The sequence below is a fragment of the Notamacropus eugenii genome, chromosome 1 (genome assembly GCF_028372415.1).
Source record: "Notamacropus eugenii isolate mMacEug1 chromosome 1, mMacEug1.pri_v2, whole genome shotgun sequence".
Lineage (NCBI taxonomy): Eukaryota > Metazoa > Chordata > Mammalia > Diprotodontia > Macropodidae > Notamacropus > Notamacropus eugenii.
In genome coordinates this window covers 29146266-29173517 of record NC_092872.1, presented here as the reverse complement: position 1 = coordinate 29173517, position 27252 = coordinate 29146266, and the positions used below count along the sequence as shown (strand labels likewise).

Genomic DNA, 27252 nt, shown 5'->3' with positions numbered 1-27252 from the left:
CTGATATGTATCAGTCCAAATACATTCAAGAATAGTAACTCTCTGACCTTTTTGATGTAAAAAAAAAACAGTCACTGCCATCAGTTTATAATGTTAAGACATGGGTAAATCACATACTCCATCATCATAAAATGATGAGTTGGACAGGCTAGAATTCTGGGGGGGAGAGGGGGAGGGAGGGAGTGAAGAAAGAGCACTACTTCCTCCAATGGAGACTGTATGTCGTATAAAAGAAAGTGTGTCCCTAGGTAGAACCATTAGTGAGAAACACCCTCCAAAGTGATTTTTAAAAAGATATATCTTTGCCAAGTATGAGATGGCCTCACTCTCACTGTGGGTCTTGACCTCTCAAGAAAAAAAAAAAGTAAGATAATTTCCTCCAGCCGAGTCTGCCTCCAACAGAATTCATTACTTTTTATTTGTGTGTGTGTGTGTGTGTGTGCATGCGTGAGTGTGTGCGTGCATGTGTGTGTTTAAATCCAGAAATGAGTTCAGCTTGCACCCCAGGTGGGAAGTTAACGAGAGGGAACCTATTTTTAAAGTTTCTCACAGTAGGCAGAACAGTCGCTTTGCAGCCCATGCCTGTCTAAGGGTACACTGCTTCACAGCTACACTGTAAAGTGTTAAAAATCCTCCCACCCACCCCAGAATATATATATATGTATATATATATATATATATGTATGTATAAAAAAAAATCCCCTGTCCATCTCTCAGTACACAAAAGGACCTCATCACACTGCCAAAATAGCAGTACCCACTTTGGTCAATTAAAACAAACAAACAAAAAAAGCATACATCATTCTTTTTTTTCTTTTTTTTTTCTTTTTTAAATCTGTGTACTTACCTATAATAACCAATACAGCTAAAAGCACTACCTACATAGGCAAAACTTGGTATTGCATAATTCGTAAAAATTTGAAACCCCCCCTCCCAAATATTAATTGGAAGATGAAAAACATGAAAGGTTAATAGAAAAAACACCAAAATACTGAAAATATTGCTGGTCGATTACAATTTTTAAGCGGCAACTATACACAGCCATGATATGCTTTATAAATGTGAGATAAAGGTATAACTGTCTAAAAAATCCATGATGTCACACTTTTTTTTCATCTGGAGTACAAAATATTTTGTCATAAAAATGGTAAAGATTTAAAATTATAATAAATGCAGCAAAACAAGTTTAGTGATGTCACTTTTTTAGATTTCAAGGCAAGGCACGTAATGTGGACATTATATCTTCGTGCAAATTAGGATTACTGGAAAGAGTATTTTTGTTTAATTAAAATTTTAAGAGACATAGAGGCAAAATGTGTCTGCCCATGCACACTACAGTCCTGTCGATACGAGAAATTTGTTGAACAAGGCTAATTTCTGAAAGCACCATGCAAGTTTCCAGCACCCTGATGACTTCTGTTTTCTCAAGAGTGCATTTTTATATCCCACCCCTCTTTCACTCATTCCCAGTTTGTAAACTGTAAGCTTTGCCCTTGTGACATGGATTTGCCTGCCTCTTTGTCTCTATGATGCAGATTGTAGAGAACCTTTTGTACACCCTATGGGTTCTTGATGCAACCAGTAATTTTAAATAAATAAATCCTACCTCCATGGAGGCAGCAGCTAAGCCAACATAAGTGCTGTTTCTATTAATTTCTCTTTTTTTTTCCTCAAGCACATGATTTCTCTTGATTTAATGCCTTTGAATGCCCTCAAAAACTGAGGGGAAAATAAATTCGTTCAAAATTATTTTAAATTCTTTTTAATCCCCTCAATTTAGAGTCCAAGGGCTGAAGGACTTATAATGATGATTCCCCTTTAGATATAAATTTTTAAATTGCACTTGCCTCTGTTAAGTGTTTCTTTTATGGGGAAAATATTATATTAATTTTTACTGTTGCATGCAGAGATAACACTTTACCTACATAGAGGCATTTCTTCCATAGAGCCTTTGTGTTCAGACTGATTTTTTTCCTTTTTTTTTTTTTTTTCAAGATTTCAAACTGGGTTACACACTGGAAAAGGCTGGGTTAAGGGCCAAAGTTGAATAAATCTGTACTGATAACTAAAGGCTACAGAGCTTGTATTTATTTTTTAACTTTTAGAAATCAGAGTGTTTACAAAATGGCTGGCTCAAGGCCCTTGTCATCTGGCAGCTTTAAAGCTGCCTCCTAGCCTTTGTTTTGTGAGATAACCAGGAATAGTGATTCCATGCGTAAACAACAAGAATACTAAACCAAGAAAACTAGCTTATCATGCAAATATTAAGGCATCTAGAAAGTCAGTTAAAATATATTGTCATCGAGACAGAACATCTATTTCCCAGCGGACTTCATATAACAAAGGCTACTTAGCAGGGGCTGCGCTCTACCCATCAGTGAAATATCATCGACCCTTTTTATGTCATTACAGTTTCAACCTTAAGGGAATTAGTGATTGTAAGTGCTGCAATTGCTGGTCTATTTTTTTCTTCTTTCTTCAGTTTGTTTTTTTTTTTTTTTTGTCCCGTCTTCCTTTTTTCATTTCTTTGCTTTTTTTTCTCTTTTAAAATTTTTGTTGTGTGGTTTTTGTCGTTGTTCTTTTGGTTTTCCCTCAGTTGCTTGTTTCTGCTTGAAGGAAAGGTTCTCCAATTATGTTCAAACCATAATTTTGGACATTTGTTGGCAGGATTGGTGTCCTGTTTGATACTTGAAAAGGGACCAAGCTAGCCCAGGTACCAGGACTGTTGAAGAGGGAGAGAAGGAAAGAAAAAAAAAAGAAAAAAATTATTTTAAAATTTGTAACAACATTTGATATGTAAATTCCATGATTATATTAGAATACATTTGACCATCAAGAGTTAGGAGAAATAAGGTCAGTGACCTTGTGAACGCCACTTGAGCTCTTGCCATTATAATTTCACACTTATAGACTAAGACAATATGTTAAATGGGTTATAATAAATTGTAATATTAGTATTTTAGGCATATAATATGTGGACTGCTTCTTTCATGGAAAGCAAGACAAAACAGAGGGCAAAAACCCAACTATGGCAGATAAGAGATCACTGAAATCTAATATAATTGAGGATATTCTCTCTTAAATTGTTTGATCCATACTTAGCCATGTGAAATACTACATAGAGCAAAAAGAAAAAAAAGTGGTACACAACTTCTATAAATGTGTCAAAACATCAGTTCAGTATATTTTTTAATCAAATGTTAACATGGCCATTAATTCTACATCTACAGAAGTAAATGGATATGAAGAAGGCTACCTAGATGAGCAGAAAGATTTCTCTTCCTTCATTGTATGAAAAAAATAAAATAAAGCTTTCCACAGAGAAAAGTCCAAATGTTATTACTGTGACTAAGGAAAGGAATGATGACCACACTTAGATTTTAAGTCCAACTTTTTTTTTCCAGTTCAGTCATTTCACCAAATGGAACCAAAATTTTTATCTTTATAGAACAGACACATTTGTGAGAGAGGACCATTATTTGTGTGTGATGTGAGGTTCTCTCTGCTTATGATTGCTGTGAGCATTTTAACGATTTTTCTTTCTGCCTTTTTCTATCCTTCTCCATGGCTTCATCACAGATATAACCAGAGCTTAATTAGTTAAGATACTAGACCTTGCTTTCTCATGTTATCTAGGAAGAGAAATCTCAATATCTGTCCATCCATATCCACTGACCAGGCAGATCCTACTCTAGGGTACTGTGCTCTGCCATGAGGCTCTTTGAATCAACATATTAAGGAGAAATTAAAGTAATGTCCAAGTGACTACAAAAAGAGGAAGATATTGATATGGCATGGTTTTGGAGAAATTTTGGTTATTTTAAGAGGTGACTCTGAAAGTCCCATTTTTATTCAGTGCAAATGTAACATAATTGCTAATCAACAAAATACAAAATAATTTGGTAATTTAGTCATGGCATATCCAATGTTTTCCCTTTAAAAGCAAACTGGACTATTCTTCATTCTATCATGAACTTTACAATGTTATTTGCCATCAACTTTTTAAAATTATAGGTGTATGGAGCAAGATGGGTACAAGCATTGTAGGTGTGCTGTAGTGGGGGAGGGAGGATCAGGATCCCAATTTAGCTGCTTTACTGCCTGTATGATATGGGCAAAAAGATCATTCCCATGTTTGTTCCCTAGTTTCCTGAACTACAAAATAATGAGATTGGACCAGATAGTGTTTAAATTTCCATCCATCTCTAAATCCTACCTCCCCTTTCTATTTTGAACCTTTACAAGTAGCACAAATGTTTTCTTTTATTCATTCTTGAAGTTCCAGTACAAATGCAAGTATGTTCTAACATATGGAAGAAAATATGAGAAGATATATGTATGTATGTACATATATAGATTATTAAATATACATATACAGTAATACACACATGTAATGCATATAGTTATGTGTGTGTATATTTCTTTGATAGTTCCAGCAAGGCAATAGTGCATAAGAGTTGGCCTTAGAATAAATCAGAATAACTAAGTTCAAATCCATTCTCTTATATATACTGTCTATATGAGCTTGGGCAAATCATTTAACCTCAAGCTCTAAGCAACCCTCTTACACAATAAACTCCTCAACAGTTGCTGATCAGAATTGGTAAAAATAATTTTCCTTACTGAGAATTCTCTTAACCAACAGTTAGCAGCTGGGTAGCACAGTAGATAGAGCCAGATAGAGGGGTTTGGAGTCAGAAAGACTCTAGTTCAACCTCAAATACTTGTTGTTTGACCATGGGCATGTAAATTAAACCTTTGTTTGCCTCAGTTTCCTCATCTGCAAAATGGGAATAATTATAGCACCTAATCTCTCAGGGTTGTTGTGAGGGTAAAATGAGATAATAATAGAGTACTTAGTACAGTGCTTGTCACATAGTATGCACTATATAAATACCAGCTATTATCACTATTATTAAAATCATAGATCTGGAAAAAAATGTCTTGAAAAAATCTAGCTTACTTACACAGTTTCCTATGAGGACATTTCTGAATTAAAAGTCTAAAAAGAAAAAAATCCCTTATATTTTCATGCAATTTTAGATTTGATTTCAACTCAAGCTGTTCTACATTTCAAAAGTATATTTTTCTGTGCTCAGTTTGTACTTCTACAGTAAAAAGTAACTTTATTCATGATTATGGGTTTCAATGAATACACTATTATGATATTGCCTATAAAATCAAAAATTTTTTGTACTTCAAAAGATGTATTGAAAAATACTTGGAACATGCCTGCAAAACTAGTCAAACCCACTTAAAGAAAGAAAAATCTGCTCAAATCAATTTGATTAAGAACTTTAATTCAAAAGAACAAAAATATCCAATACCAGAGCCACCTGTAAGAGGATTAATTGTTTCAACCTATTTCTTTATCTTTCTCTCTGTATATGTTCATGTTTTTGTTTGCTTGTTTTTGCTTCATGCCATTCCAATTTGAATAACACTAAAAATATATTATAAAGAAATTGATAAGGAAAATACAAAACTTGAAATTAGAAGTCAATATTTTCATAGATAGGTCTGTGTGTTCATTCTTCGTTTTTGAAGAAGACCATGACATCAGAGAAATGATGACATGACTTGCACTGGACTTTGCTTTGAGTGAGAGAGGGTTGTGCAAGGTCACCAATCTCACTTTCTCCTCCTGAGTCATCTGGGTCCAGTGACCAGATATTCCTCAGGATGAGTGGAGATGGCCCAGGATGCAGAGATGGGGATGGAACAAAGTACTCCAAAAACTAAAGTTTAGCCCAAACTTGACACTTCCAGTGGGGGGGGGGGGGGGAAGGGGAACAAGTAAAACAACATAATATCCCCGATTTCAATGATTGGTAGGAAAATCAGATGCATTGTTTGCAGATTGTCTTCTAGAAGAAACATAGCATATTTTATGGATTGAAAATAGCTGTAACTCATTCTTAAAATGAGACAACTACATGAATATAAAAAGAATATACAGTTGTTTTTTATAGTAGGTTCTTTATCCTATGCTTTGTAAAAGACTGATACTTTTTATTCTTTGGAAAATGTTCAATAAAAATAAATTGCTGTTAGAGACTTACAGGGCTCTTGCTGCAGTATGACTAACAAATTTAATTTAGATGTTTATTTAAACCTTTCAGACCTCCTATCCTACATTATGACCATGTCAAAAATACAGTATGCAATATATTTGTCAATACTGTTTATGGACCCTTGGGGAAGAATAAATCCCCTACATTAACACTATGCAGACCCCATATATGAGCTTTACAAGTCTCTTATTACCAATTTGTAAGTTGACTTCAGAATTATAAGGCACAGGGCCATGTTAGGGTTTGGGGGTTTCCCAGTTACAAATACCGAATTTTACTTAAAGGCCATGACGAGAGCATAAAAGAGAAATGGAAAATTGAAGAAATTATCCAGATCATTCAAGTGCAAAATCCTTTTTGCCTCAAATTGTATGTATATTTCAAGTGACAAATCAATCATTTATATTTAGTTTCCTTTATGTGTAGGCATATAAATAGTATACAGCAGAATAGCCATACTTCAATAAGAAGCCAGAATGGCTGAGTTTCATAATCCTGATTATTACAATTAGGAACAGAATTGAACATAAATGGCTGAAAGTTTCTGATACAGGACTTGTTGCCTCTCTATCCACCAAGCTATTTGTGTCTCTAAGCACCAAGTAATAGAATACAAATGAGAATATATACAAATCTTATGCTAAATACTCGAATGAGTTTTCTGAGTAATATATATTTCAAATCCAATCAACATATTTATTATTTTTAAATACATGTATATTTTATTTTTATTCTGTTTCCCTTTGCTGAAATACTTTAGCAGGAAGAAGGAAGGTGATAAAGTAAGAAGAGAAGGGGAGGACTTGACTAAAAACACTGTAGCTGCTTATTATATAAAGTCAGCTCAACAGAGTCCATTTTTAAAAAAGGAAGTATACAAAAACACCAAAAATACTGTCTCTGAATACATTTACGTGAGGTACAACACAACCAATGTGTGCATGCCTCCTTTCTGGAATGTGCTGCTACAATATGCATCCATGATGACTGATTTAAAGTTAATAAAAGTATAACTTCTTACTTTTACTGAGTAGCTTTTCATTATTAAAAATTTCACTTGACCAGATCCTGACACCTTGTAAATATGTCTAAATTATGTCTAAGGAATTAATGGGTAAAGAGAGAGATAAAGAAAAAGTTGTCTCTCTCCTACTTTTTGAAAATGGCATGCCATTCTTAAATTTCTTGTGCAATAATCTGAATTAAATAAGTGACAAATGCCTTTTCACCAGCTGTGTATAAATTAATTCCAGCCAAATTACTCTATTTGCTTTTTGCCTAAATGTGTGTTATTCCATTTTCCACCTCTCTCTTCTTTCTTGGAATATTCCAACCCTGATGCCTGGAATGAATCTGTCTTCACCTCCAACTCTGAGAGGCCCTAGTCTCCTTCAGTGCTCAGTTGATATGCTAACTCCTTCAAAAAGCCTTTCCTGACACCTCCTCAAATTATCATGTACATATGTTTAACTTTTTACATGTTGTATCCTTCTAGTGGAATAAAACAGGCAAAAAAAAAAACTATGTAAGTCTATGATGGGGAAGGGGAGCAGAAACCATACTAATGGATCTCTATTTAAACACACCAATGAGCACAGTATGAGTAATAAACAAAATGAGAAAGAGATTAAATAAACAGGGCTCATAAGTAGTACAGAGACTTTGTGGGATGATTTGTGACAAGACTATAGAAATGAAAGGATTGCTCTAGAGAAAGAGAAGAGTCAGTAGCATTTTACATCAAGGCGATGGTAACTTGTACTGAAGTCTTACTAGAAGTATCTCCCAAGGCTTTATGATGGACTCTCCTCTCTTTTTTTTCTATATACTCTTTCATTTGGTAATCTCATCAGTTCCTTTAAGTTCAGTTATTGTCTCTATACAGGAATTCCAGATCCACTGTACATATCCCACTCTAGCCTGTGCCCAGAACCCCAGTTTCATCTTAACATCTCCAGTTTCACATCATCAACTGCCCTTTAGAAATCTTGAACTAGATGTACTATAGGCATCCCAAACTTAACATATCCAAAATAACTCTTTATCTTTCATCCCCTCTTCCCAACTTCTCTACCACTGTCAAGAGTCATAATGCCGTCAGTCACACTGGCTCACAATGTTGGTGTCATCTCCAAATGCTCACCCTCATTTGCTTCACACATCTGATCCCTTTCCATAACTTGACATTTTTACCTTCCCATCTTTCATATATATATACATATATATGTATGTATCTATCTGTCTATCTATCTATCTATCTATCTATCTATCTATCTATCTATCTATCTATCTATCTATACATATATATATTGTTTTCTTGACTCCCATAGCCACCAACCTGGTTCAGGCCTTTATCATGTCTCATTTCACTGCTGCAATAGTCTTCTGATTGATATCCTGCCTCAAGTCTCTGCTTAGTCTTATCCACCTTTTACTCAGCTGTCAAAATGATTTTTCTAATGCTTGGGTCTAACCGCATTGACCCACTTACTCAGTAAACTTCAGTAGTTCCCTATTACCTCTAGGACCAAATATAAAGTCCTCTTTTTCATTTAAAGCTCTTCACAATCTGTCTCCTTCCTTCCAATCTTCTTACCTTATTCTCCTCCACAACTTCTATGAGGTCCAACTACACTGGTCTACCTACTGTTCCTCACATACAATATTTTATCTCCTTCCTCTGTGACTTTGCATTGGCTTGTCTCTCATGTCTGGAATGCTCACCATCCTCATTCCACATCTCATTTTTTCTTGGCTTTCTTCAAATCCCAGCTCAAACATCACCATCTTCCATGACACTACTCTATCTCTGTCCTTGGCCATCTGATACTACCGTCCTCTTTGAGATTAGCTCCCATCTGCAATGTATATATCTTGAACGTAATAATTATTTCCATGTTGTCTCCCTCATTAAACTGTGATCTCCTTGAGGCACGGACCAGGGTTCTTTTGTCTTCCTTTTTTGTTTTGTTTTGTCTTGTCTTGCTTATTTATTTGTTTGCCTGCTTGTTTAATCTTCTGTTTATTCTCACTGCTTAACCTAGCATAGTGTCTAGTACATAATAAATGCTAAATGCATGATTTTTGATTGATTGGTTGATTGGCTGGTTGGCTGTTGGTTGATTGGTTGGTTGATTGAGGCTTGATGGGAAGCATTTGGTTGAGGATCAAATGAAAGAAAACAGATACCAAATTATGGCAGGAGTGAACTACAGACCACCAGACTTGACAGAAGAATTGGATGAGAAATTCCTGATACAGATTACAAAACTGGCATGGATTTAGAGTCTGATTTTAAGAAGAGAGGTGACAACCTTTTTACACCTGCATGTTCTCTGTTAAAAAGGGAGCAGCTTGACAAATTCTTGACTTGTTTTGCTGATGCTTTGATCTTTCAGAAATGATTACTTCTATGGACTTAATTATGATTGAGAAGAAAGAAATTATTTTTTGAACCAAAGTGTTGGGAATTTGGAAAGGCATGGCCATGCATAGCTTGACATGTACTATAGGCTTGAGGAGAATATATTTCAAAGAATTCAGGGGTAACATATGTAGGACATCATGACTAGAGACTCTAAAATGGAAGTCAGCTTATTAAGGATGGGAAGTCTCAGAAAACAAAATTATAGTGTTCAAGTCCCAAATGATTCATGCAGAGGAAAGAGGGCATGGGAAATGTCTAAACACAGAGGAAATCATTGAAAAAACTCAGGTTTAAAAAAGTATAGGAGATGAAAGCAAGGGCAGCTAACAATGAATGAAGAGAAGTTAGAATCTGTAAGTTAATTTCAGGCAGGCCAGCATCTCCATTGGTGCTGAGACTTATGATAAATTCTAAAGACAAAAATAAGGTGCTGTGTTTTTTTATAAATCTATGTTGTGGAAAGATAAAGAAAAAAGTAGAGATAGCATTTCTGTTTGAATAATTGGGACAATTATAATAGGTAACAAAGAAAAGGTAGCACTGTTTAATTTCTATTTCGTTTCTAATTTCTCCACCAAAGAGAAGACTATTCAGCCTGGGGATACAACAAAAATAGTTAGCAAGGATAATAAGAGAGGTACCCCTGACAGATTCAAGTAACCTGGCCCACTTGAACTACATTTCAGGGTACTGAAAAAAATATTGCATATATGACTGCTGAACAAGTCAATGACCTTTTAGGAATTGGTCAAGTGAGAGAGATGCCATGGTATTATGACTCAGTTTCTAAAAAGGGAAATACACTTCAGTCAGACAGTCATGGAGTCCTGGTAAAATTCTAGAACAAATTATTACATATGATGATTGGTGAATACTGAGAAAGGGAAGAGGTGATTTCTACAAACTAGCATGGCATTATTAAGAAAAAGTCAAAGTACATTATCTTCATTTTCTTCTCTCAACAGACTTACTAGATTGGCAGCACAGTGCTCTGAATAAAACACTGGGTACTAAACAAACTTTGGAGATGAAAAGATGTCAAATACAGTTAAATGAATGCTTGACAAAGAGGATCCAAAGAATGTTGACTAAGTGATCAGTGCTAAACTGGAGGAAGCTCTCTGGTAGAGTGTCATGGAGCTCTGTCCTTGGCTCTGCTTTATCATTTTTATCAATTCCTTGGGTAAAGGCATAAAGAGTATGTTTCCCCCACTGCAGATCACACAAATCTAGTGGGCAGAGCTAATATATTGGATGGCAGAATTGGAATCCCATAAAATAAAATAAAAAATCTAAGCAGAATGGCATATAAGACTGAACATAATAGTATGAAGAAAATGCAGAGTATACTAGATAAAGGATCAGAGAATCATAGTTTGAGATCTAGATCTGCAAGGAACCTTAGAGATCATCTAGTTCAAGTATCTCATTTTACAGATGAAGATGAAGAAACTGAGACTCAGGGAGGTTGAGTGGTTTGGGGTGAACCTTAGAGTCAGGATGGCTGTATGGTCATAAACAAGTCACTTAACCAATGACCCAGATAACTCACTAAACCTAGAAGTTATAGATGAGTTTCTGATTCGGAACAGGGAAGGAACCCCCTACAATGGTCAAGGGAAAACCTTTTGAAAAACTACTTTTGTTGTTCAGTTTCAGTTGTTTCAGTCCAACTCTCTGTGATCCTATTTGAGGTTTTCTTGGCAAAGATACTGGAGTGATTTGCCGGCTCATTTTACAGATGAGAAACTGATGAAAACAGGGTTAAGTGATTTGCTCAGGGTCCCACAGCTAGTAAATGTCTGAAGCAGGATTTGAACTCATGATCATGAATTTTCCTGATTCCAAGATCAATGCTCTACTGATTTCACCATCTGGCCACCCCTCCTTACAATTAGAGATATCTAACCATAAGAGTAGGCTTCCACTGGATATAATGGGTTCCTCTGTACCATACACTGTCAGAGACTACATAACAGAAACTGGCAAGTATGTTTTCTGGGGAATTTTTAAATTGCTGCAAAAATCACTTCCATCTCTAAAACTAATCACAGATCCAGATCCTTCCCACTCTTCAATAAAGTCAATTCTATCACAACAGTTCAAACAATCAACTTCAAGAGTCTGTCATGGGAGGAGACATGGTTAGAAATCAACTAAAGTAAAAAAAAAAAGTGAGTTTTAGTGTCTTGTCACCTCAATATGAAACAGAAAAATGAAGTGGGAGTCAAAAAAGGTTAACGGCATCTTAGGCTTCATGAAGATAAGCATATTGTCCAGATTCAGGAAAGTAATCAATCTCCAACCTGGTCAGGCCAGATGTGGGATATTATGTCCAATTCTGGGCACATCCAGAGGAGGATGAGGGAACTAAGATGCATACCCTTCAAAGATTTGTTGTAGAAATTGACTCTAACCTGGAAAAGAGAAATGGTAGTACATGATAGAGTCTTATCCTATAGAAGCATGCTATATTTCTTCCTAGAAGGCAAAACCAGGTAGAAATTACAATGTGGGAAATTTTGGCTCAACAAAAGAAAAAAAACCCTCTTACTAATTAGAGGTGTCCAAAACTGTAATGCCATTCTAGTGATGGTGAGTTCCTTGTCATTGGAGAGTAAAGTCTGAATGACCAACTGCTGGGTATACTGAAAAGGGTAGGAGTTTTCGGTGGCCCCACTAGGTAATAATTATATTACCTCTGAGGTTCTTTCAGATTCTAAGATTCTATGATTCTACTTAATAATGGACATATTGGACATCTCACTGATCAATGTTTTATAAAATGTCAAAAGATTCAATTCTACATCTTACAGGACAAGAGAAATACCTTCCACGTTTTTACACTCTGATTCAATCATGAGCAGTCCCATGTTTACTTTAAAAATAATAACTGCTCTTTCAAAAGCCTTTAAACATAAACATTGCTGGAATGAAACAAAAAATATTGTATATATTCACATGTGTATAAATCATCTAAATACATTAAAGGGTACTAAAATAGCTGTGGGCTATAAAGCACAGAGACAGATCAAAATTTTCATTAATAACAAGCATTTGCTATAATATTTCAGCACTTGCTTAAAATATCCACAACACTCAGTGCTGAATATTACCTTCTTGGATAATGCTATTGTAATACTTTTTACCAAAAGGATAGCACCCCTACTAAAATGGACAATGCTTCTTCTTTATTAGAAGAGACAACCAGCTTGATAAGGTGAGCAAAGGTAGGTTAAGTCTTGGTAGTGATCCTCCTGCCTTAGATTACATATACATGTACTTGTGGCTGGCCATTTATAACCTGTATTTGTGAATAACATCCAGAAGGAAATGAAGAAGTTGTGTCCATAAGAACTCAGATTTCCATAGCACTTTACAGATTTGTACCTTCTCAAAACACTCTGAAGTAGGAATTGTCAGTATCAATCTCCGTTTTGCAGATAATGGGATTTAGAACTGATAGACTTTAAAGTGCACTTGGTGTGGGGTCCTCATTGTATAGGTGAAGAAAATGGGACCCAAGGAAGTTGAACCTTGCCCAAGGTCACATCATTAAGAAACAGTAGGGTGGAGATTTGAAATCACGACCACTGATGCTAAATGCAATATTCTTTCCATGATTCAGCCTTGCCTCTGTAGCCACAAAGAAGTTAAGCAATTTGCCTAAATCACTGAACAGGTAACTTGAGGCAAGTAAGTGATGTAGCCAAGATTCAAGCATCAGTTTTTGAGTCCAGTGTTCTTTCTGTTATGTAAGAGTGTATAATTAAATATATCTTTGTGCAATGAAAATAATGGTGTTCAGCAAGCATTCAGCTTTATGGACTGACTACTGTTCCCTCATATTATTATAAGTGACTATGAATTGCGGTCCAAATGAACGAGTCACCAAAATTCTCATGGACAAACTAGTTTACAATCCTAAGCTCCAATTCAAGTAATCATATTATATCTTCCCCAATCCTGGTCCTATTTCAGCTGCAAATACACTACACCTATACTTCCTGTCCCAAGGTAGTCATATGGTGAGTAATAGCTGTTGAACTCCTCTTCAAATGAGGCTATATTTAAATGGAAGACAGAGTTTTATATAGCATGCTATGTAATTTTTTCCTTCCCCAATTTTTAAGGAACATTTTATAATCTTCTTTTTCCATCTGAATGATACTTGGTACATGTAAGATGGCTTTTAATGACTACTATGTCTAATAATCACTCGCTTCTGAAAGCTCCCTGCCTGAATTACAAGGTACTCACATGAATTCTTTAGGAAATACCAAAAATCATAACTTGCAGGTGTTTCATGGAATTACTCTAAGTGAAAGCAATAACACTTGAGAGCAAGGAAGAAAAGTATTTGTTTCTTAGATGAATAGCCTTATTTATAGCAGTTCCTTAGGAAATGGAAGCTTTGAAAAGTGACAAGTATCAAAATGCGAGACAATAAAAGCTCATCAAATTGTAAACCACAATTCAGAATCATTAATGGTTGGGTCATATTGGACTGAAGGAGTTAAATTTTTCCTTTGCACCATCAATAAAAAATAAGCTCTAAGTAAAACAATAGTTTTTCATGTTGCTCTAGTTAAGAATGAAATGAAACATAAAAAACTCTTTCAGCCCTCAAAAAGTCTTCTACTACACATGCAATAGGTCAACAGATGATTCCTATCTATTTTGTAAAAAGTCCTCTGAAAAATGAACATCTCTCTTCTCTTTCATTGCCAACAATGTTACTGCTCAGTATGTACTTGAGCGTAGATAAAAGATAGTTATTTTAAGATGTCAAAAATTTAAACTTTTCACTGATATCTATTTTTCCTTTAATAGGACAAATGTATTACCATGTTGTACTCTATGTGGTAACTTCTATTTATGACTATATACTTTTCAGAATGATGGGTTGACAAATGAATATTATAAAGATGATTTACTATACATACACATGCACACATACACACACATGCACACACTACACTCTCTCTACTGGAAGGCATAACTGTGTATGGACTAATACTTGTAACAGGGGGAGAAATAATTGAAAAGAAAAATATTAGTTACTCTGCTCTATCTTTGGTATAATAAGAAGCCCCCAATGTTTATTTTTCATTCACTTAACTACTTTTTTTCCTCTTCCAGTGCTCCTTTTCTCTCAAATGGTGCTTTATTGCTGGTTATGCCTTATCTTATTTGCATACAAAAACTCTTCATGGGATGGAAGGGGCAGAGAATAGTATTTAGGAGAAACTACTTTCTATTAGTGTTTATGGTGAATGCCTCTCCTTTAAAATCAGGTCATCTAATATAAAATAAAGCACATTTACTTACTAAGAAAAAATCCACAAATGATTTCTTTTTTTAAAAAAAATTAGCAATAGTAAGATAGCTTCTCATGGAGAGGTTATAGAGTACTGTAAAAGCATGTAACTTGTTTAAACATGTAGAGTTTTATAATATTATTTATGCTGCCAACTAAAAGACAGGAAGTCCATGTTTTCTATGTCTTTATAATGGGCATATGTATTTATGTATGTGTTTATTCATTTATGTGTATGTAACAACCATATGTAATTTTAACTGATTAGAGAAAGGGGACATTTTAAAATTTCTGGTACTTTCAACAAAAAAATTCTCATAAATTATTTGGTGTCAAACAGGTATTTTACATAATTTGATAAGATATAACATGCAATTCAACTGTAAATAAAAAGTGATCATTGTATGAAAAAAATAGCACCTCTGGCAATAATTGGAAATTTTAAAATATTCATTTACTCAATAAACTGTGCCCTGGCTAGCTGCTGACAAAACATTTTACGTGCAGGTTCATGGAAAATGTAAATCTAATTCTTTATATAAAACATCTTGAAATAAAGTATTTAATATACTTCCTTACTCTTTCAAGGGTTAAGAAGTAAAGTTTACACTTGGGAATTTTTTGAAGCATGCTCCTTCCTTTCTTGTGGGGCTGCCAAAAATCATCTGACAGGAAACGTAAGATTAAGTTTGTCCTACCTAAGTGAACAAAGAGAGCTCAGAACAGGCGACTGCTTTACTGCAGAGCGGGAACTTTTCTAATCCTGCTGGAATCTACAGTGCTTCTCAGAAAAGATCCCTGAAAAAGTTGTTTTCTTTCCTCTAACATCTTGTCTCTGGCTCATCTCATTTTGCAGGACTGCAGGTCCTGCTGCTTCTCCCATAAAGGTTAACTTAAAACTCCCAACATAATCATGTGGAAAATGGACAGTATTGATTCCTATGGTCCATTGTTTCCCCATTCTAAGTCCCTGAAGTTCAAGTTCAATCTGGAATTACATCATGTCTGGTTTCTCCTGGTTACCAGACGGCTTGAGACGTGACCACAGCTACAGAAAAAACAAACAGCCTTCTTCACGCTTCGGCTCCCCTATCGATTCAAACATAAACTTTTTTTCTTTCTCTCAAGTATGCTTCAAGTATGGAGCATGGTTAATTTAGAGATTAAGTTCCAAATTAGATTATCTAATGGCATCTTAATGGATTGCTGACCCATTTCCTGTGGGATGGCAGCATGCAAGTCTGGCTGGAATACAATTCATTTCTTAGGAAGTGTTCTGAAGACGTTTGCCTAGATAGAAAGGAAGCATCATGTTCTGCACATCTTTCTTTATAATGGAGAAACTTAGACAAAACTGTGTATATACATGTATGTATGTATATGTGTATGTATATGTATATACACACATAGATATGTGTGTATGTATATATCTGTATATAGGCACACATATATACACATATTTTTGTATTAACTGCTTGGGGACATATCTTCATAACTGCTTTCTGTGACAACTATATCAAGAGAATTGTTTCACTCAGTGAAAGCTAATATTTTAATTTCAAATTACTAAGCAGGTGTGAGCATCTTCTGTCAGAATGAGCTAAAATGTTTCAAGCAATGCAAAAATACTGTGAGGTTACTTTACAGCAAAGGAAGTAAGAAGTCCTGTTGCATAAAAATGGTCCTCTGTTATTTGGGCTTTGTTCTTTCTCTACCTTGAACTGAAGATTATTACATTCATCCACCTTATCAGCATTTTTATCAGAGTCCCAGAGTGGTGCTAGGGGCATGGAATGGTGCGTAAAAAGTTTGAACACCCCTCCAGCTGACAGCTGAAAAGGAAATTCAGCACTCTGAGAATAAAGCTCCCCCCAGGAACCCCAGGAACAACCCAGCTGTTGTACTGTACTTATGTGTCAAGATAACAAACTGAAAGCAGGAAATGCTAACCTAGTGAATTTGCCTGGATGGTCTAAGTGTACTGTTCAAGCAAAAGTTAACCCTTTATACCACCAAAGGGCCTGTGTGAAAGTTTGTGTGCATATCTATATATGTCCATATGTTGCATTTTTATCAAAAATTGGAGCTTACCTGTGTTAAAATATATGGAGGCTTTTGGGAAGCAGTCTATGTGTGGTCAAGAGGAACGATCTTATATAAATAATCCACGTTTAACTTGAGTATTAGTCTGTGTGTGTGTGTGTGTGTGTGTGTGTGTGTGTGCAGACATGTAGGCAATGAATGATATTACTTCACTTCTCTTTTTTCCTTTCCTGCCCCTGACCAACCAGCTCCTAATAATCTTTACTGGCTGCTAAATTTCTCTTGGGAAATCAAGCAACTCTCTAAAATTGCAGCAATAAACGACAATTTCTTCTAAAAACATATGTAAAATCACTACAGAATGAAATATCCAGCTCATAGAAAAATAACTGTCAACACATGTAACATGGAAAATAGCTGATAAAAGTCTCTTCTGTACCATACAGTTATGGTATCACCAGAAATACAAAAAATCCTTCCAATTATTTTGCTGAAATCTTCAATCTAGTCATTATTTTGGAGGCTGAGCAAATGGTTTATGTAAATATATCCCTCAGTAACACTCACATGTTTATTTTTGGCCATCTGAAGTCTTCATCTATGTTTATATAAGCCATCAAACACACACACACAACCACTCAATTGTGGGTTTGAGTCCCCTCCCCCAAAAGAAGTGAGGGAAGAGAAAAAAGGATGAAACAATAAATCCCGTTTCTCTTTTACATAATGCCTTCCCTCCCACATTTTAAAATAACACATTAATATTATTATTGAATACTGTGCTTTCTTTTTTCAGTCAATTATATAATTCTTTCATGTTTGATAGCATATGCTATATACTGGCTACAAGCTTCAACAGGAAAAAATCCAGTCTGTGTTCTGTACCTATGTTCATCTATGTAACTTGCACAAGTAATCATTTGACTCTTGCAATGAGAGGACAGATACAACAGCACTTCACATAAAATGCATAATTCCTCATCCTCTGAGAAGATGGCCCTTACTAAGTTGAAGGGGGAAGAGTAAACAATAGGAGGGCACGATGAGATGATCTCAGTTTGAATGCTTCCACTACCTGATCTGTGTTTACATAGGGGAAAAAAAGATTCTCAGGTGAAGCCAACTCTTTCACCACAAAATGTACACATGTTCTACAAATTTACGAGCTCCATACAACAAAATACATTTAAACTAAGAGGCCAAGGAAAACCATTCCTAAGAAGTCAGTTTGGATTCTGAAAGGCATTGTTTACACATTGTAAATTGAAGAAGAATAGGGGAAATTTGTTGGATTAAAATATACTTGCACAAGTCATTCCTTTCCATGGTTATCAGCCACTATGGAAGGATGAATGCTTTAACAGAACAGCCCCATTCCATAAGCATACTCATGCAAAGATGTAAAGGGTCGAAATTGCATTCCTGGATTATTGGCCAATAGGCTTGGGTGGAGAATGTACCAAAAATAAAATGTATCTTTGGTTTCTCCTTTCTTGCTTCAAAGTCTCCAGGGGCTGCTTTATCGGAAACCCTATTTTTTTTTCACTTTTATTATGCCAGAGGCAAAATAATTCATGGTGTGAAAGTAACACTTTTTTTTTTTAGAATTCTCAAACTTTCAGATAGTTCTAAAACTATCAATACTTCCTAAGAACCCTATAAAACAACTATTATTGGAAGAGAACAATTCACAAAGGAATTCATCAGAAATTACTTTTATTTTCTATTTTTGATAGCCAATTGGCAAAACCCAAAAATAAGAAAAAATTATAGCTTTTTTCAGATAATTATTCTGTTAACCCCTGATTTGGGACAAATTATATGATAGTTATGATTAAAGACTCTTTTTTACCTTACATTTCACCTCTTGGTTATATCAAAGGAGAACTTAGCTGGGGCAGCAGCATAGTAAAACAAAGTACAATAATTTAATGTTAGTTTAGAGAAGCATTGGAATCCCTTTGGGTATAACCACTCTGTCTTGTAAGACACCTAGAATGTAATCTCACAGAAGGAAGGCATTTATCTGGCATGCTTTCATGTGATTCACCATTTCTAGCATGTGTTGGTTGCCGAAGAAGACCATGCCATCAGAGAAATAATGACATGACTTGCACTTGACTTTGTTGTGAGTAAGGGAGGGCTGTACAGGTCTATTTCTAGCATAGCTACTCCATAAATAAACATCGGACAAAGTTATTGAATGAGTGAGAAGTACTGATCACTTTCAGTAACAGAGATCCTGAACGACTGTATGAGAAGAATGGAGATTTCACAGCCACTTTTTTGTGGTGGACTTCCAGTATTCAGTCTTTTCAAAATTATTTGCCCAATCAGTCTAAAGAAATTTACTTGAGAGGATGGGAGAGAGGAGTAAGAGGAATGCAGTTTTCTAGTCTTTCTATTCTAGATTTCTCTGAACTTGCCATAACCCAGGGATAGATTTCTCTAATTTTTGCCCAAATAGGAGATGAGTAACATAAAATAATAGCTAAAAACTGCTGAATATTTCTGTAGCATTTACACTGTATGTTTTTTCTACTCACCTGGCCTTCGGCGGAATATCAATTTAAATATTTTTTATTGACTTATAAAATCAATGGAGATAAGTACTAAAATAATGCAGTTTTCAAGAAGAGTCTATCATAGGTCTGTCAATAAAGGGTAACTTTCCCCCTTCTTTGTCTACTTCAAGCATACTAAACGGTTCCGCATTAAAATGCAGTTGATTTTTTCAGTATTCAGTATCTTAGGAGTACACTAAAAGGCATTTTTATGCCCTCACTCACACATGCATGCCCACATACATATATAAATGCATTCTACCTGATCTACACATAAACATTTGTTTCCTCGTTAAGGTCCCTAGGGGAATGACCCATCTACTACCAACTAACAAATGAAATCTGCCCAACTGAATAGAAAAAACATGATTTGGGAGTTTTTAAAAAAATGAAACTATTAAGCTACTCTCTTTAAATCCGCAATGATGTTAATTTTTTTAAAAAAAAAGGCTCAGTGTATTAAAAAGATAGGGAGTTAAGAATCACTTCGTGGAGTTAAAATAATGAGAATAAGTAATTTGTTTTGAGCTTAATAAAATCAACTTTTATTAACATCATTATTTTAAAGTTCTGAACAAGTTTTCCTCTATGCTTAAAAGGCTTCCATGTGCCTACTGGTAAATGAGTAATGCATTTACAAATGTGCTGTTTTCCGTGCAGTGTTAGGAAAACAGGTTGACTTTACTTTCGTAGAACTCAGAGAGATTAATTCACCTGTATACATTTATGTTTAATTATATGAATTTAAAATTTATTAAAAAATAAATTTTTTAATTATTTAGTTGGTCAATTTGAATGAGATTTTTTAAACACCTTAGAATCCTAAATTGATAGTAATTCATCCTCACTAATTAAAATTGCTTTAATATAATACATAAGACTTCTTCACAAGATTCTTTGCCTTGAACATGGATTGTCATGGCCAAAGAATTCATCAGCTGATGGTCAGCCTATTAAAGATGTGTCTGTCTATGCTTAGTTAGTATAGGACTTGAAAAGTAGAATAGTCTGCTATGAGAACCATAACTTTCTAAATAATTTTCCCAGCAAGACAAAACAAAGTCAACTATCCATAATTCATGCTAAAGGATACAATGAAGTGAATTCCATACTTTATCCAAATCTCCCTTTTGGCCATAGGTTTCGTTGAGTTGCCTTACACAAATTCTATGGGTGCTACAATTTAACAGCAAAATCAATTGATTTTAGTTTTAATTTCTGATGGAAGTGTTAATGATTGATGAAATGGCTTTGAGCTATTGGTTGAAGGAAATTGAAATGAAGGTTATACGAAAAACTGAAAATTGATTACAGAAAATGCTTCACTAACTAATGATTTTTCTTTTTTGGTTCTTTGGGTCGCAAAACCTAACTACTGTTTTTACTTTGTGTTATTTGGTTCCTTTTTAAGGATTGAATTGGTGCCTGATTTGGAAATTCATATGGATAAATGAAAGTACTCTACTGCTGCAAATTATTTTTAAGGTTGAACTTAACTTAGTTATTTAAAAAAAAAATAAAAATAAATAAAAAGAGAATGATATTATACCCATAGATTTTAACTTAATTTTGACATATATTCTCTGAAAGGCCAGTTAAAAACAGATATTGTAGCTCATGTTATTTTTAGATGTAGTGTAGGTTTGGAAATAATTAAAATGTTACCTTTGCCAAGTAATTCCCAATGTATCCTCACTGGCACTGGGGTATAAATGCCTGCCGTTTTGATTCATGGTCCAGTCACAAATCCTCAGCTGTCAATTGAAACCTAGCAGTCAGATATGGATCGAGCAGTACTACAGTTTTTAGTATTTAAATGAATACATGCAAACTAGTACTGTACATGGCATAAACCTTACTTTCCCAAAAGGTAACGTTAAAAAAAAAAAGAAAAAAGAAAAGAAAAACTTATTCTGAAAAGCAAAATTCCTAAAGATTGTTTTAGATAAGCTACTTTAATATGTTCCTCTAGTAATTAAAGCATTCAAGAAAAAGTTTTGCTTAGAACATAACCATTAGCCATTATTAGAGTACAAATTGAGCTGAAATAAAAGAAAATGTTAATTTTCAATAGTGATATATATTTTTTTAGAAAGAAAATCAGAATGCTTTGTATCTATGCAACATACTAAATAGTCTGCACTAAGGTCAAATAATCATTAACTTTATGCATGCATTTTGCAAACCATAGAAGACATGCAATTTATAGGAAGAAGTCCCCACCATCCACACATTCTCCCTATCTCCAATTAAGAAGTGTACAGGAATTTGGCAAGTTTAGGAGCTTATTAAATTTAGTGTTACTGAAAGTGACATGACTTAGAAAAAGGTGATGAGAATTTCTAATCTTATTATAAACTCCAAGGAACAGTTTAAAGTACTGTGTTACATTTAAATAAGAGTAGGAATGTACTCAATGCAAGCTGAAACAAATTCTTCCCAGGTCTCCAAATCATCAATTCTGCCCTTCAGAGACTATTCATGTAACCCTATACAGCTCTGTTTGTTTAACAGCTGCCCTACAGTGCTAGCAGATTTATTGAAAAGATATACTGCTTATTTTTATGCCTAAGAAAGTAAACTTATCTGCCTTTGTGGAAGAAAAAAATGCTCCAAAATTATGGTTTTTAACCTTTAGGTATCCATGTTGTAAATATAGTACATCTTGCCGGATACAGCATTTTTCATTATAGAACACGACATTTACAGTGATTAACTGCAGAAAATGTTTATTGTTTTTCCATGAAAAGTTTAAGTGTGCTTAGGAGATGCTGATTATGGCCGGTCATTTCCAACTTATGTGATGTATTTTAGGGTTTTCTAGATTAGTTTGTAGCGAAACACAATTCTGCATATTGAAATTTTTACTATATGATACAAGGTTCTTGAGGTGAACCTCTGAGTAATGTTAGTTTGTAACAGATTTGCAGGGTTCCCTCAACTCTATTTTGATGATTATTTTTAAAAGGTCAAAACACTACTGCCAACCCCCCCACTACTATACTACAAATGTCTTAATATTTCAGGGGGAAAAATCATTTCAGTCATCCATGTGACCAGTTATGTAAGGATATAGCCCCTGTGAACAGGCCATTAAGCCATTTAAAATTATATTGGCCTGAAAAGGAAATATTTACCTAAAAGAATATTTGAAAATATATTTTAATGTACAGTACTATATGTAAACAGGAAAATATGTGATAATTTAATTATATATGAAGTATGAAATTCTGACATTTTGAAAAAGTATAAAAAAAAAAGAAAACCCAACATTTTCTCACTTGACCCTAGCATGTAAGTATAACTCTGCTTGTTGAGTGTTTTCTTTATTAAGTGTAGTTCAGAAGGTCAAATGTGACTATAGACACCTTCAACTGAAGTTTAACGTTTAAGGTCTCAGTAAAGGGAATATTTTCACCCACAAAGAAGGGGTTGGGTGGGGTAAGAAAGCTGTTTTGCTCGGTGTATGTGCTGTTTTCTGTTGCCCAAGGTAATAAGTATTATGACCTAAAGAAGACATCATTGATCATTGAAAAATAACTTATCTCCAAATATTTTGCCAAGAAATGGCTTATTAAAACATATGTGTGCATGTATATACATTTGCTTTTGATTGTTTTATGAAAATATGTAAGATATTTTCATAAGTTCTTGGTTTTATATCTATCTTTCTGTTTATCTATATGGAAGTTCTGTGAAAATTTCATAAAATTTTTTTCCTGATGAATTCCATAAATTTGATCTTCACATTAAACACTAGACTAGAATGATCCTGAACAACCATGAAATTCCTTCTCCCCAAGAGAAACTAGTTGCGCAAGTAGAAATGAAGGTAACCTTTGTGGAGAAGTGATTTTTCCATCTCAATATTTGTGATAAAGGAGAGAAAAGTTAGGTATAATCTGGAGGTTCTGAGGAGCAGTTATCAAAGGACCAGAAAAAAAGAGAGGAGGACTCCATTGCTAAAAATTCTTAAGGGAAGACAAAACAGGAGGAATGGTAAGCTTTTAAGAATTAAATTCTGAAGACACAAAGACAAACAATTCTAATATGGAGAAATAAGGAGAGATATCTGAAGAGACCAATGAAATGCACAGACCACCTTAGATTTCTAAAGCTCAGAATGAATTGAGGCTGGCAAGGAATGATAAGAACATTAAAAGGGGTTCATTTACCTACAGTGAATTAGAAGTAGATTAAGGCAAAGATAGCACTACTCTTTGACCAAGGTGAATGATAAGGAGAAGGCCAAATCACAAATTTTTTTCTCTGACAGAATAGTTGGAAAGGAACAAAAATGACTAGCAGGTCACAAACTACATTTATCCCAGGGCACCAAAAAAATAAACAATGAAAACTGGTGGATATGATCATTGAATCACTACTGGGATCTTAGGGATCTTTTCCCTAAAAAAGGGGAAATGTCCTGATTTTCATGAAAGGGAAGAAAGTAGAGTCTAAAAACTATCAAAAAGTGAGCTTGCCTTCAATTTCTGAAAACAAAAATCTAAAATGTATTATTAATGGGAGTAAAGGGAAGAAATAATCACAGAGAATCAGCATAGTGTCATAAAGATCATGCCAAACTAACCTCATTTCCTTTATAGACAGGGTTACTAGGGTGGTATATCAGAGGAATGTTAAAGATATCATTTATCTAGATTTTCAACAATCACGAGAATATAGAACTGGATGAATGGCCAAGCCCAAGAAGTAAAGATGGGATTTCATTATGGAAGGCGGTATCTAATGGAATCTTTGTTTTGTCCAGGATTATTTGTTAGTGATAAAGGCAAAGATGGTGTATTTATCATATAGCCCCTTAAGAGTAGAGACCATTTGTATCCCAAGCATTTAGCAAAGAGCTTTGTACACAGTAGATACTTCATAAATGTTTGCTGAATTTCATTGAATATGACACAAAGCTAGGAGGGATAGTCAACATACTGGATGATAAAGATTCAAAAAGTTCTTGGCAGTCTAGAACACTGCATGAAATCGAAAAAGCTGAAATTTAATAGCTATATATCTGCATTTGGAGTAACAAAATCTGGGTTTGGATCTTGGTTTTGCTACTTAGTTCTTGTGTGACCTTGAGTAAATCACATTATTTCTCTGGACCTCAATTTTCTCACACAGAAAAAGAGGCAGTTGACCTATAAAGTCTCTTCTAACTCTGATCCGATATCCTTTGGTCTTATGCTTGTGCCTCAAAAAAACTTCCCAAGTACAAAATGGTGATGGGGTGGCTAGATAGCAATTTGAAAAAAAAAGTTTTGGAATCTTTAATAAGCTCAATAGAAAACATTAATGTGATTTGGCAGGAGAAAAAGAAGATAAAGCAGTAAAGTCACCAGAATCTTTATAAGAGAATGAGAGTTTCCAGAGTTAAGGAGGAGATAATCCTGTACTTGGATCTGTTCAGACTACATCTGGAATATTGTCTTCAGTTCTGGGCACAAGATTTTAGAAAGGAAACAGATAACTTGGAATTTTTTTTTTCCAGAGGTGGGTGACAAGGCTGCTGAAGAGACTCAATTTGAGATCATACCACATGAGGATTAGAAGAAGGAACTGAAGGTGTTTACTCAAAAGAAGACTCGAGATAGGGCATGGAGGTGTAGGAGGAAAATTATAGCTGTCTTCAAGGAAAAGAAGGATAGTGTTATGGAAGTGCTTTTGTCAGCCCCAGAGGGCACAATTAGGAGTAGCAATGGATGAAATTTAGGGGAAAAAACTTTTCTAGCAATTCCAGGTTTCTAAAAGTACAATGGGATATCTTGGGAAAGTAGTGAGTTCTTCCCTGTTGGAGGTCTTTAAGCAAAAGTTAGATGACCATCATTTGCGCAAAACTGGAGAGTAGTTGCTCTCAAAGTATGATCTGGGGACCACTGGGGGTCCCCAAGACCCTTTCGGGAGGTATATGAGATCAAAGCTATTTTCATAATAATACTAAGAAATTCTAATTTCTAATATGATAAACATATAAAGGGATCATGAGACCAACAAGTTTGAGAATCATTGTCAGAAGGGATTCTTATTCAGATATGCTTAGATCTAATGTCCTCTGACATCCCTTCCAACTCAGATTTTATGATTACTTTTTTTAAAAAACTTACATTTTATAGTCTAGTCTAGTTTGGTTAAGTGAATGGAAAACGACACTGAGGGTTTGAATTGAATAATAATAAAACATTTTGATAGGTTCTGGAGGAACAAAAAGCAGGATAAATAATTGATGTGACAGGAAATATAATTCCACAAAACTTTTCCATGCTGGTACATAATTCTCCTATCAAGTATCCAGGATTTTATTGGCCCAAATAATCACATGACAGTCAAACGGATGCTTCAGCTTTTTGTCCAGGGGCTTTTGTACATGGGCTTTACATTGCTTTAGAGAATAGTGTCTATTAAATATGTGGTATTACCAAAATCATAATGAGCTTAGAAAAGTTATTTTCTCCTGGGCTTAATAACTGATCTCCATTGAGTCATGTATGGTAATGGGGGTGGGGGATGGGGTCCTTAGTTCTATCCATTCTTTAAAATTAGTCCATCAAAAAGCTCAACATAATAGAGTACAAATGGGCATTTTTCCTGTAATATTTTTAAGCACAAATTTTAAGGGAAATGTAAATAACTTTAAATTTCATTTTTACCACAAATTTGACAGGTTTTTAAGTTTTTTCCCTCCCATAAAAGCTGGAAATTATGTTTTTACAAGTATAAATAAACTAGGAGTACCACATTTCAGGATGGTTTGAGAATTCAGCCTCTGAAATTTAGTGAGTTCCTTTTTTGTGACATGAGTTCTTCTAATCCATAGGAATTGCTTGTGAAAACACTCACTATACACACAAACATGCACACACAGCATTACTTCATTTTGGGGATGTTTCAACATTTAGCTGGGTACTATAGGAAATTAGAGCAATTATTGAAATATGATTTTGCCCAGAATCCCAGAAAATAGCACAGAATTCATCCCTCAAAATTTGATATGGTAATGATCCCAAAATTAGAGACCAGGTATAAAAGGAGAAAAAATGAAATGCTTAAATCTAAATTGACCTAACTAAGCATTAGAGTATAGTCAAATCTCTCCAAAAGCTGTTCTCAAATAGTTCACATAAAACAGGATCAAAGAACAAGGATGGGAATCTATCTGACTGACAGAAAAATTCTTGGAAAAGTGAAAGGAGAGACCGCTGTTTGAGCACCTCCAATTAAGACGTCAAGACCTTCAATTACTGCACCAGTGGGGTGTGTGGGTGTGTCTGTGGGTGTGTCTGTGATTTTAGAAGTTCAGGAAATAGCTAAAGACCATCAACATTCATCAGCATGCTTCTCAACATATTGAATAGTTGAGTTAATCCAGAGCATCTTTTTATTTACAAGAGTTCTTCTGGAACATCAGAAAGGTGCTAAATGTTAAACATTAGCCCTGGAATCAAAGAAGTAAAGCACACTAGATCATTTTACATAGAAAAAGCTTAATGCAGTGGAGAGAACACTGAATTTAGAGTCCAAACTCTAGACACATTACCAAGAGAAAGTCACTTTATGAACGTGAGCCTTAGTTTCCCCACTTGTAAATGGAGAGGGGTGTATGTGACAATACCTGTATTACCTACTTCATAGGATTCTTGTAAAGAAAATATTTTATTATCACTAAAGGTCTTTACAAATGTGACTCATTATTATTCTTTCACAAACCGACAGGGTCAACCATACTAACATCCTCTGGTGAGACTCTCTCATTTAAAAACTTATTAGTCAATAAAGTATAACTGTCAATCCAAGTAAACTCTATTCATTCAC

General features: G+C 34.7%; 1 protein-coding gene across 7 annotated transcripts in view; it reads right to left on the bottom strand.

Annotated features, from left to right (window-relative positions):
- Positions 1-2482: 2482 nt before the first annotated feature.
- The window catches only part of NFIB (nuclear factor I B), a 269499-nt gene continuing 244729 nt past the window's right edge, over positions 2483-27252 (bottom strand). For 4 of the 7 annotated variants that reach the window (XM_072596299.1, XM_072596306.1, XM_072596308.1 and 1 more), the window contains one exon: positions 2483-2722. In XM_072596299.1, the coding sequence (XP_072452400.1) occupies positions 2705-2722 (18 nt within the window). In that variant the 3' untranslated portion in view covers positions 2483-2704. Of the gene's footprint in view, positions 2723-11807; positions 11919-21093; positions 21183-27252 lie in introns of all 7 variants that reach the window. The other 3 variants (XM_072596270.1, XM_072596279.1, XM_072596289.1) reach the window with 2 other exon arrangements.